General features: G+C 33.5%; 1 protein-coding gene across 3 annotated transcripts in view; it reads left to right on the forward strand.

Moving 5' to 3' along the window:
- CSMD3 (CUB and Sushi multiple domains 3) overlaps positions 1-12,369 on the forward strand; it is a 525,852-nt gene that overhangs the window by 208,513 nt on the left and 304,970 nt on the right. The window contains exon 7 of one of the 3 annotated variants that reach the window (XM_042839423.1): positions 7,371-7,667. The exons of the other annotated variants lie outside the window; for them this stretch is intronic. Within the exon in view, the coding sequence (XP_042695357.1) occupies positions 7,371-7,667 (297 nt within the window). The remainder of the gene's footprint in view (positions 1-7,370; positions 7,668-12,369) is intronic. 3 annotated transcript variants of the gene reach the window in all.

Consider the following 12,369-nt stretch of genomic DNA (forward strand, 5'->3'; position numbering starts at 1 on the left):
GGTAGCTCTCTCTGTGATCTGAGTTCATTAGAAAGGAGATGATGATAATAAGTATTCCTGTAGCACCAAAAATTAGAAAGCTAGTTTCTGTCTGGACAGAAACTTATACTTTCAAATGATTTCAAAATATCTTATTTTAAAAAACTGGTTTAAAACAAAAATACTCAGGTGATACTAAATTCACTGAGGAAAAGTCTCATGGGGATGTATGCTCTTTATGTTCTGAAAGACAATAAACATAGTATCACCTCCTCCTGAAACTTTCTGATCAATGCTTAATTGTTACTTTTGTAAATATAGTGCATTTCTCATTGTATCAGTAGATTTACTTTTAAAACCAGTAAAAAATGTGGAAAGAAAGAGAAGAAAGAAGTAACAATTGAAAGAAGAAGTTGAAAGAAGAGAGAAAATGGAAAAAAAAAAAAAAATATCATGAGAAAATGCAGAAATGCAAAGAGGCTTTTGGTAGCAAAAGTAAATAAAAATTCTCAATCAGTTAATGCAAATTGTAGAGAACACGAAAACAAAATGAGGCAAAGAGTATACACACTAAACTTCTGTCTAGACAGCTTTTGTGGTCTTTACTCTTCGATGTATCCAGTGATCACTGCCCTTTTGAAGTAAAGCCCAGAAAGCTATTTGAGCCATGTTTTTTTCAGTCATGGATATCTTGAAATACACTGTTTTATTTCCTTCTTTGATGGTCGGGTACCAAAAACTGATTTAGTCAGAAGAGTGCTTTGAATCAGCCATTAATATGGACTTCATATTCTCAAATTCATATTTGAGTTCCATATTCCTTTATTTTCTATTCCTGATATATAAATTAACAGAAGAAAAACTGCAGTTCAAACAAAGGACCAGGTAAAAGTGTATATTAATATTTAAATTAACAATTTAATGATTTTGATTAATAATTAAAAAGTGATTTATGAATATAATAAGGCTGTAATGACATCTAAGAATAATCTGCTAAAACAGTGAAATAAGCATTTATATCTACACTAACTTGAAAAATATTTTAACAGATTGAGAATACATTCTTCTGATTAGATTTGTAGCTTTATTTGAAAGTCTTGCAGCAAATAATGACAGAGAACATCAAAGAGAACTGTTAATTAAGATATTTTACTAGCAAAAATAATCCTCTTTACGTGATGCACTAGCCACTACAGAGATAAAATATGCAAGGGTTTTAAATAAGGGTATTTAATGGGTCTTGACTGAATCTCCTTGAACATCTGAAAAAAAGAATGAAGATGGAATACAGTGATTACTCTTCTTTGAAATTCCAGATATATTTCTGGCTACCTCTTATTTTCTTTAATAAAATATGCAGTTTTATTTTTAAAGACTACCAACACCTCAATTATCCACTGTGAAAAAAATGAGTAGCTTTCTGTTATTACGAAACACAGTCTAACCTTATTATCTCTTCAGTATACTGAATCCCATTTAGAGCAAAATTTTTTAATGACCTTTAGCTTTGTTTGGAAAATCTTTGTTCCAATCATATGTGTCACAAAGACTACTAAAGTCTTGCATCTTAAATTTGCCGTGAATGAACAAGGTAGTTTTGCTGATAATTCCTAAGAATCAGATTGAATTTAGAATCTGAGAGCAAACAAATATTCACTAATTGTAATCAATTATAATAGCTGCTAAACATTATGCTTAGATACCAATATTTGGTCTTATTCAAGCATATATTATAATTTTTTGTGAATCACTTTATGAATAATCTGCCAATTTTTCATATGTTCTTCCACTACTGGAGGTAATAACTTGAAAATTAAGAGGGGAGTTATTAGTGGGCCATACTCTACCTGGAATCCAGCAAAAAGTGGACTACAGCAAGGGTCTATCCTGGTACAAGTTCTATTCATTATGTTCCTTAATGATCTAGAATATCATCAGATTTGAAATGACACCTGAATGCCTGTCAGCAGTCAATACAGTAGTGGAAAGGATTGCCATCAGAAGGACGTAGACAGGGTAGAGGAATGGTCCAATGGGATCTTTATTAAACTCACTGAAGACAAGATTAAAGCCTTACATAAAAGAAGACTGAAACCCTGGCATAGGAATGGCAAGTACAGAATCGCAGAATCACAGAATTGTAGGGGTTGGAAGGGACCTACAGAGATCATCAAGTCCAACCCCCTGCCAAAGCAGGTTCCCTACAGCAGGTCGCACAGGTAGGCATCCGGCAGGTCTTGAACATCTCCACAGAAGGAGACTCCACCACCTCCCTGGGCAGCCTGTTCCAGTGCTCCGTCACCTCACTGTAAAGAAGTTCTTGCGTACATTTGTGTGGAACACCCTATGCTCCAGTTTCCGGCCGTTTCCCCTTGTCCTGTCACCATTCACCACCGAAAAGAGTCTGGCCTTGCCATTCTGCCCCCCACACCTTAGATATTTATAGACCTGGATCAGGTCCCCTCTCAGTCTTCTTTTCTCAAGGCTAAACAGACCCAGTTCACTCAGCCTTTCTTCATAGGAGAGATGCTCCAGGCCCTTCACCATCTTCGTGGCCCTCCGCTGGACTCTTTCCAAGAGATCCCTGTGTTTTTTGTACTGGGGAGCCCAGAACTGCACGCAGGACTCCAGTAGCAAGCAAATCTGCTGAAAAGAGTGAATCGTGGCAGACAACAAGAAGAATTTGAGGCAGCAGTATATCAGGATACACTGCAGTAAAGAGGGCTAACAGCATCCTGAACTACATTAACAAGAATGTAGCCAGCAGATGAAGGGAAAGGTTTATTGTCCTTTTACTTAACACTCCTGTGACCATGTCTGGAATACAGCATCCATGTTTGGACCCTAGTATAGGAAGGAAGTGTTATTTGCTAGAGAAAGTCCCGTGGATAGCCACAGAAGTGGTTAGAGGATGGAACATGTGTCACTTGACAAGTGGCTGCTTGAGCTGGAGTTGTTCATCTTTGAGAGTAGGGGAAAACTGTGTAAAAACAGCTTTCAAGTGCCTGCAAGTGGGTTACTGGACAGATGGAGCCAAGTTTGTAACAGTGGAACATGTTTTGAGACTGAGATAAAACTGACAAAGTTTGAGGTGATCTTCAGACCAAATATCAAGACATTTTTATTTTTTTTTTCATGACTCTTGCATTTGAACCAGTTGACTCAGAGACTCTACAGTCTCTATTCGTAAAGGTATTCTCAAGATCTGACGGGGATAAAACCCTGAGTGACGTGGCTTGGCCTCAGAACAGACACTGATCTATGCAAGAGCATGGACAAGAGACATTCTGAACTCTATTTTGCCTTAAGTTATTTTATGGTCCAGTGGACAAAATAAAAAATAAAAATAATAATTTTAAAAAAACTTTTAATTCCATTGTGATACAAACAAAAATCACTTTATAAATGTACCACTTTTAGAGGAACATTTATAGAATGTATTTATAGAATGTATAGAATGTTCCTCTAAAAAAAATCCATTTGTCTTCTAATCAGCATAGTGTTACTAACCAGTGAACAAAGAAGTAGGAAAAACATTTGTTCATTTACCAGTCGTCTCTGAAGAAAGAGAAAAATTAAAATATCTTCAAAACATTTACTGAATACTTCTGGATGAATTATATTATTTTAGTTGCATTTTGTATGTTTAGTAGTGGATTTCCAAGTCAGTCAAGTCATTCTGGTTGTTATCTATACTATCAGTCTACTGAATTATAACAGTTGGCCTGTAAAATCAGAAGTTATTGTAACATAGTTTGTGTCAGTGCTTTATTTTAAGCTGGCATTGCAATTGAAACAGTTTATTTAAGTTCAGTTGATGATTAGTATCAGAAAACAATTTCACACTGTCAGTTAAATGCTGCAGATTAATTAATTTTCCTTAAAATCCTAAATCCTAATAAAACTATTTCAAATGATCTTTTAAGAAATAATTATACTTGCATATTATTATTTTGGTATATTATTGGTATATTGCTAATTATGTCAATTTTATGGAAAATTAAGTATTAAGTCATGTGCTAATGCAATAATTACTGATTCCTGGTATTTTTGCTTGTGTTAACCCAAATGGAAGAGTAAAACAATTCCATTCTAAGAGGAGATAACAGCTACAGCTGAAATCTACAGCTTAATTTGGGATTGAACATAATATGTTAACATAGCACAGAGCTCAAACTTCTGAAATAAGCATGAAACTCATGTGGTTTTCTTTAGGAAATGTAACTTGTTTCTCAATATACATGAATTCAAATAAAGATCTAAATCAAGAACTGCATTAGTCTAATCTGGTTTTCCAAAACATGAACTTTCCTATGATAAATTTGACTACTTATTTTCAGGCCTACAGTATCTAAAAGTGGTTAAATTCTATTTCAGTATTTCAGCACATAGATTACAACTTAAAATAAAAATATAAAAAATATATATTATATAAAAAATATATTATAAAAAAAATATTTAAAATATCTATATTGACTAAAGAGGGATGATACATACCTCTAGTGTTCCCAGTTTAAAGTGAACTTCCAAGGCTGCAGTGTTCTACAAAGGAAAATTGTAATAGATATTGGTTTTGTTTCATGTGTTTTTTGTTTAGTTTTTCTGATGAATTCTTCTGCAGAGTAGAAAAGATATTCCTGTTCCCTAGATTATTTTATTCCATCAGTGATTGCATGTACAAAGTTAGTCCATGAGATTAATTTAAATGAAAATTTCCTCTGTTAGTTTATCTGGGGTAAATTTCTTTTGCTATCATATGTTTACAAGAGCAACCTTGTGTGTAGTTGTAGCATATTGCATATACAAATTGAGTGCTTTTAGCACAGATTCATTATCTATTTATGGAGCATTGTCTCAGGGAAATGTCAAAGGCCATTGCCTCTTTTCTTTACTAAACATGATGTTGGAATCAGGAGCAACCTCCACTCTTATATAAATAGACAGGCTTATGGATCTTCCATATGTTTCCATTATCCAAAGTTTTAGCAGTTAAAACACTTTTCAGTAGCAGATCATTCAGGCTGCTTTTCTGAACTAAGTTGCTTTGTGCTTCATCAGCTTAATCTCTGTTTAATTCCACTTTATTTTCTAGTAAGCTTAACAAATTAGGTGTTCTGCTTGATAGTTACCTCTGTAGCAATGTGTACTTCTTAATAAACACATTTTGAAGCTTAACTTAAGCAGATTTCTCCTTGTTTTCCTTTATTTTTAGGATGTCTTTATCTTAACTTTTATCATTTTTTACTTTAGTGCTGTGCATCTTTAAAGCTCGGGGGCATAACATGCCATTTGTTTGAGATCCTGAATGTAATTTAGGGCAACCACATAAATTTTACATTATAAGTAGAGGTTATGTGTAATGCTGTATTTTTTTTTCCCCTCTTTGTTTTAATCAACATCATCCTTATTCAGTATTCCTGGTCATGCACTTGTATTTTCTGTGTTTTAATCTTGATATCAGTCTTCTAGAAATTCACTGTATCTTGAGTCATATCTAATCTGGCCTTTTGATATTAATCTTTGTTATGATTTTTTTTTTTTCTTCTTTTATTCTCAAATGAAGAAAAAAACATGTGTAGATCTATTTCAGTTGCTTATAGTGTTGTCATCGTAGGACAGTAAGTAGTAGGTTGTGTTTGTTTTGTTTTGTTTGATTTTCCCTCTATTAGAAGATTCATGGTTCTATCTCTGACAGATAAACCTCGAGTCTTATGTGGTGCTTTTAAGTTTTAGTTTTTCAGGAAACTACCACTGTATGATTTAGAAGTTCTGTATCACAGAATGGATATTAAGACATTAAATATAAGATTGTAAAAATAATATATTGCATGTGTAAAAAAGTTCTGTTTGTTGTCTGTGTAATGTTTAAAAAAAGTCTGTTCTCTTAGTACTTCAGTAGTATAGAAAAATAAAACACTTTCCACCTAAAACTTTTGCAGCACAAACTTTTCAGATTTATTATCATTTTATATTTTATTTATGTTATACTTCTCTGTATTATATATTTTATAATGAGTTCCATTTGCTTATATGTCATATTTCATTATTTTGTTAAGGACTTTGATATATAACACATGCTGAAAAGGTGCTAAATGCTTCCCAGTTTCACTGAGAATCCTATTTCCATTTTTTAGCAATTCGTCTACTAGTTTGTGCAAAACCTGTTTAATTTCCATGGCGTTATCATTCACTACATTTTAAGGACAAGTTTTAAAGTCTCTGGATGGAAAGCTTGTGCATAAATATAGAAGCATGGAATATCATTTCTTGAATGAGTTTTGAAGAGCATCTGAACCAGTATTATGTTTAAACATTCTAACAGAAAATAGTATAATTCATGTATATCAACTTTTCAAATGATAAATTTTAATTATTTTATTGTGCATTGCCCAGTTGTTTATCTGTTCCAGTCAAGATGAAGACGCTAATGTGTTAGATGTCCTAAATATTCACATGTGAGAGAGTTGGCCTGCAAAGATCTGCAGACAAATCTAGGGACTGGGGAAGGATCAAAATATTAATCAAATTTATTTACATAAAGCATATAGGATTTATTTATTTATTTATTTATTTATTTATTTATTTTAGCTTCTACGCAAGTTAGAAGTGTTAAATAAATGTTTTTCTAAACAATGCCTAGAAAAAAAGAATTGCTAATCAAGAATTTTCTTGGTATTTTGAGTAAAGTAATCATTCATTTTTATAGAAATTTTAGAGCAAAAAATAGATAATTATAGACACAGCCTTTGCCCAGTATCAATCAAGATGATTGTAGAATTGTAGAATCATCGATTTTTAAAAATATTTTTTAGAGGTTTACCTCTTACTCTCCATTTATTCTTGGCTTTACTTCAGCTGTGAATGTTTTGGGATTTCAGATCCTTTTCAAGATTGGATGAAATGAATTGGATGTATGAGTGCATCTGACTGGCTTATTAGCAGTTGGAGTATCAAACTTTTGCCCACAACCTAGGTTACTGTGTAATGCTGCTGTGACTTTCCTCAATAGGGCAGCTAGCACTTTTCTACTCATGGGGTGTCATTTAATGATAAATCTCTCTATATTGCTCCATCCATTGTATTTTCTTGACTGAATTTGTAGGGGAGGGAATTATGTGTTGTCATTCTAACTGGTACAAACTTTAGTACTCTGAGCTTCCTCAGGACATTTGAAATTAAATTTGTAATATCACAGTAGTTACGAAATGTTCACCAGCATAAGGAAATGTTCAGGTTACATCAAATTTTTAAATAAAGCATCTTCACTTTCCTCTTTTCATGTCAGTTGTCTTTACTATGTTAAACAGAGGGAAATTTAATCTCTTACGTTGATCAAGAAAACACAATTCAAAAGAAAAAGTTAGCATCCAGTGCTACTGTGTGTCCCACAGGTTCTTCCACTTTGATCAAAACTGCCTCCACTGGTGAGTTGGAAGAGCCTATTGCGGCCACTCCTGGTGCTATTACTGTTGCTAGCACATCTGCAGATGTTACTGTATCCATCCATAGACAACCTCCTGAAGAGCAACAAGTGCAAGCTATGAATGTAAGAAAATCAGTTCTGGAGTCGGCCTCTTCCAAAGAAGCACTCTCCCTTCATCAAGCAAACTTACAGAGCACAAGAAGACGACCAAGAAAAGCTGAGCAAATAGAAAGAACTAAAGAACTTGCAGTTGTTACTCATAGAGGTATTGGATATTATTTTACTTGTGCCCATGTAGTTATTGAAAAATATTTTCTATAAATCAGAAGTGAAAGTCAGATATGCATTCTAGAGGTATAACTAAATCAAATGGGAAAGAAATTAAATTTTCAACTGAGTTTTAGGAGGACAGACAAATGGAAAGAAAATGAACTAATATTGTCATAGTAATTAAAGTTAATTTGAATTATAGAAAGATAAAAGGGAAAGATCAAGCAATTTTTTTCCACTTTATAGTTTACATCAGTATGTGTTGTTATCAAGCTTAGTGTGAGATAGAAGTTGAAATTAAATATATTATTCTGTGTTGCATATGTGTTTATACATAAGCTATTACAACATTAAAAAATATGCTTTACAAATAGCTCTTTCGTTCTGAATAAGCAGTGATGCAGATGTATCCATCTCCCTTCTGCTTAAATCTTTAGCAGAGGCTTGTTTTTTTAAAAATCTGCACATTTTTATTCTATCAAACACAAAATCAATGAATGAAGCAAAATATGTATGACCAGAAAATCATTGTTGCCTATTTCAGTATTGGAAGTAAAGTTTTGACATATCCCTACGTTCAGATTATTTAATCCATATTCAAAAATATTAATAACTAACACCTTACTTGGAGTGAGCTTGAAATGCAAAGCACAATTTATTGCATTAAAAGATAAATGACAATATCAGAAACAGTAGGATGAGAAACTGCAATGCTAGAATATCTTAATTTGACCAGCATAGACATTTGGAAAGATGTCCTTGTTTGAATGATACACAATTTGATGTTTGAGGTTAATGTTATTGAGTACTGTATTTACACATTATTTATTATTATTTTTCTGCTATTCCATTGCTGCACTGTAAGCTATTTTGCCTGGAGAACATATAAGCACAAATAGATTGAGGAGGAACATTTTTTATAGCGCGAGCAATTTGTAGATGTCTTATTACATGGTTGCTGTTGTCTAAAGATGACTTAAGAATGTGATCTGTTATCTTACTGGATCAGAGTCTCCTGTTATAAATTAATGTAGCTAAATTTACTAAAATGTATTGGAACAAGAGAGATTTTAAAAACATTATATAATTTACATATGTTTACTGAGAGAGAAAAAAAAACCAACACAAACAACACTCTTCCACTCCAAAAAACCACCGCAATATATTTGGTTTGCAAACGAAATAGAAGTCACAAAATAGCTTTAAATTTCAATTCTATTTCTATCAATGTAATTCTGATATTTAATTATTTATTTATTTACTGATTGTGTATTTGAGCATTCTTTTAAGAACATTTTAGACAGGTTTAAGAAGGAGAAAGCAGGCTTATTTTAAGTTATGAAAGGAGTAGCTGAAAGTCTGTAATAAATTCTTCTGATTTAGAGAGATGAATATAGTATTTCTTCAGTTAAATCTGACAATGACTCTTCTTTTTCTGTCACCTATTATTAATCATTGATCAGTAACATCCTCTCCACTGTTTTCCCACTGTCATTTTCTTCTGTTATCTGTCCTTTAATATGTAAGACTTATGTAATACATATGTAAAGACCCTCTGAGTGGATTTGTTGTATTAAAGTACAGAACATTCTGCCAGGGGGAAAAAGTTGAGACCAAGATTTTGTTAAATTGGTATTATGCTAGTTGTTTCTAATGAATTAAACCAGTATCACCAAGCAGATGAGAAGAAACCTATACATTTTATCCTAGAAAACAAAATCCACACTTAGTTGTTTGTAGTCTTCTCTCCTGCTATGTTTGAAGTCTTAATTTTGTTAACATTTTGTATACAACAGTTCAAAATATAATTTTATTATATCAAAGCCACATAACAAAATACATATGTATGACATTGAAGTGGGTAATCATATAGTGAGTAAAAGAACAGCTACTTTTGTTTGGTAACGATCTATATTTTGTTTGGCAATCATTATACTGACAAATTTTGAGAAAGTATTTGTGAATGTGAGAGTATTGTTAATGACAGAAAGTAATTTCTGATATGGGCAAATGCTCCACAGATGTTTCTAAGGAGTTTTCAGTACTCTTCTATTTCTATTGAAATATTTTAATTTCTATTTAACAAATAAATGCTCGGGAATATTTACTCATCTTGACCCACATATTAATTTACAATGGAGATATTTACAATACTTCCTTAAAAAGTTTAAGTAAGTTCCTTTTAAAATTCTTTCTCTACTTAATATTTTTTAAACTTTAAAAGCTTTTATTCCGGAAACATACTTTTTCTGCATTCTTAAGCAGAAATTTTGCTTGCAAATCTATGCAAACTAGTTAATTCTTGGGAAAAAAAGTGAAATTTTAGTGTATTAAATACAGTTTATGAAAACTTACTTTTCTATTTACAACTTAGTAAACATCTGGTGTATGTGTAATTTTTTAAGAATTTTGCAAGTGATGTCAGAATAGCGTTATGTTTTACGACAAACTGGCATTGGTGTAAAGGGATAACAATAGAATAAAAATTGTATTGTTGGATTTTCTGCAGGATAGTTCTGTGAAAAATATCTTTCAGAATCTCTAAGCAAAAACTACGTTTTTATTATTGAGTATGTATGAAAGGGATGTACAGCAACAACTAAAATATAAACTTAATCTATTAGATAAAAATTACTATTTTACATTCAGTACGTGAACTTCAAAAATAACTGTAGGTTGTATCAAAGGCTGGCTGAAGAATTTCTTCTCTCATTTTATTAGATGGAAATGGCAGAAGGAAGATTTCTTATTCTGTCTATTTGAGAGAGAGAAAAGGAAACCCGGAAGCTTTCAGTGAAATATTTCCGTAAGAGATAAGGAAGTACAAAGACATTATTTATTTATTTATTTTTTAAAGGTAGCGCTGATATCTCCTGGGAAATACTGCACAAGATTACATTTCTTCTTTAAAAAGAATTCAGGCTGAACAGATGAACAAAAGAATGAAATGGAAGAATTATACTGATGTTATATCGATTTGAGTATCCCATCTTACAAAATAACATCAGATAGGATGAAGGGATAAATATTTCAGGCAGCAAATTTAGAGAACTTAAAGACAAATGAGTCTACAGCATAGAAATAAATGTATTTATGTACCCTGGGGGTAGAGAGGCCCTACAGAGGGATCTAGAGAGGCTGAATAGCTGGGCTGAAGCCAATGGGATGAGGTTCAACAAGGCCAAGTGCCAGGTCCTGCACTTTAGCCACAACAACCCCAGGCATCAACACAGGCTTGGGACGGAGTGGCTGGAAGACTGCATAGAGGAAATCTGGGTATCTGGGGGTATTGACTGATGCTTGGCTGAACATGAGCCAGCAGTGTGTCCAGGTGGCCAGGAAGGCCAGTGGCATCCAGGCTTGCATCAGAAACAGTGTTGCCAGCAGGAGCAGGGCAGTGATTGTCCCCTTGTACTCATCTCTGGTGAGGCCGCACGTCGAGTTTTGTGTTCAGTTTTGGGCCCCTCACTGCAAGAAAGACATTGAGGCCCTGGAACGGGTTCAAAGAAGGGCAACAAAGCTGGTGAGGGGTCTGGAACACAGGCCATATGAGGAGAGGCTGAAGGAGCTGGGAATGTTCAGCCTGGAGAAGAGGAGGCTCAGGGGAGACCTCATTGCTCTCTATAACTTCCTGAAGGGAGCTCGTAGTGAGCTGGGGGTCAGCCTCTTCTCTCGTGTAACTGGTGATAGAACCACAGGGAATGGCTTCAAGCTGCATCAGGGGAGATTCAGGCTGGACGTTAGGAAATACTACTTTTCTGAAAGAGTGGTCAGGAGCTGGAATGGGCTGCCCAGGGAGATGGTGGAGTCACCAACCTGGAGGTGTTCAAGGAATATTTGCACATTGTGTTGAGGGACATGATTTAGTGAGAACTATTGATGATAGGTGGATAGTTGGACTGGATGACCTTGTAGGTCTTTTCCAACCTTGGTGTTTCTGTGATTCTGTATTAAGGAGAGTTGTGGAAAAAATTTCTTTTACTGCCATGAAGAAGTCTTCTGGAAAGAGGAGTAAGAAAAAGGGTGAAAATCTTGCTTTCAGTATGCAACTTGATTAGCTAATGAAAAATATATTTATAAGAGAAACACAGCATGTTTTGGATTCTAAGTTCTCATGAAACCAAGAATCCAAGCTCATGGAAGTGTATTCATTCTAATAGCATTTCAAATCGATACTATGTTGCAGTTTCTAGTATGAAACTTCTCATCTTATTCAGATAAGAAATCTGTAAGGAAATAAAATGTGATTTTTACCTTATTTGTTTTCTATTAAGGTATTTAAGTACTGTTAGCTTGATCATAACTTCATTAGTTGAAGATAATCTGACATTTATATTTTATCTACAATCTGTTTCTTATATTCAGAACCCAGTTTAGAAATGCTAACAGTGCTACTGAGTCATTTTAGAATTCTTATTAGCTGCATTTTTTCCTAAAATTTTTCATTCAGTATATGTAAACATAATGGGAAATATTTTAGAAATTTTTCTATAGAGACCTTTCATAGCGTGTCTGTACTGTCTAAAGATATATGTTCATTTTTAATGCACAAATACACATTCATTTTCTAATAAAATACTGCAGAAAATAATGGGGAATCTTCTAGTTACAGTGGAAAAAAGGTGATGTGTCAAGATTTCTAAGTAAATCGAAAGGAAAGGAAAGGAAAGGAAAGGAAAGGAAAGGAAAGGAAAGGA

This window comes from Centrocercus urophasianus, unplaced genomic scaffold, assembly GCF_019232065.1.
Source record: "Centrocercus urophasianus isolate 14NV4802_14NV808 unplaced genomic scaffold, USGS_Curo_1.0 seq_11, whole genome shotgun sequence".
Classification (NCBI taxonomy): Eukaryota; Metazoa; Chordata; class Aves; order Galliformes; family Phasianidae; genus Centrocercus; species Centrocercus urophasianus.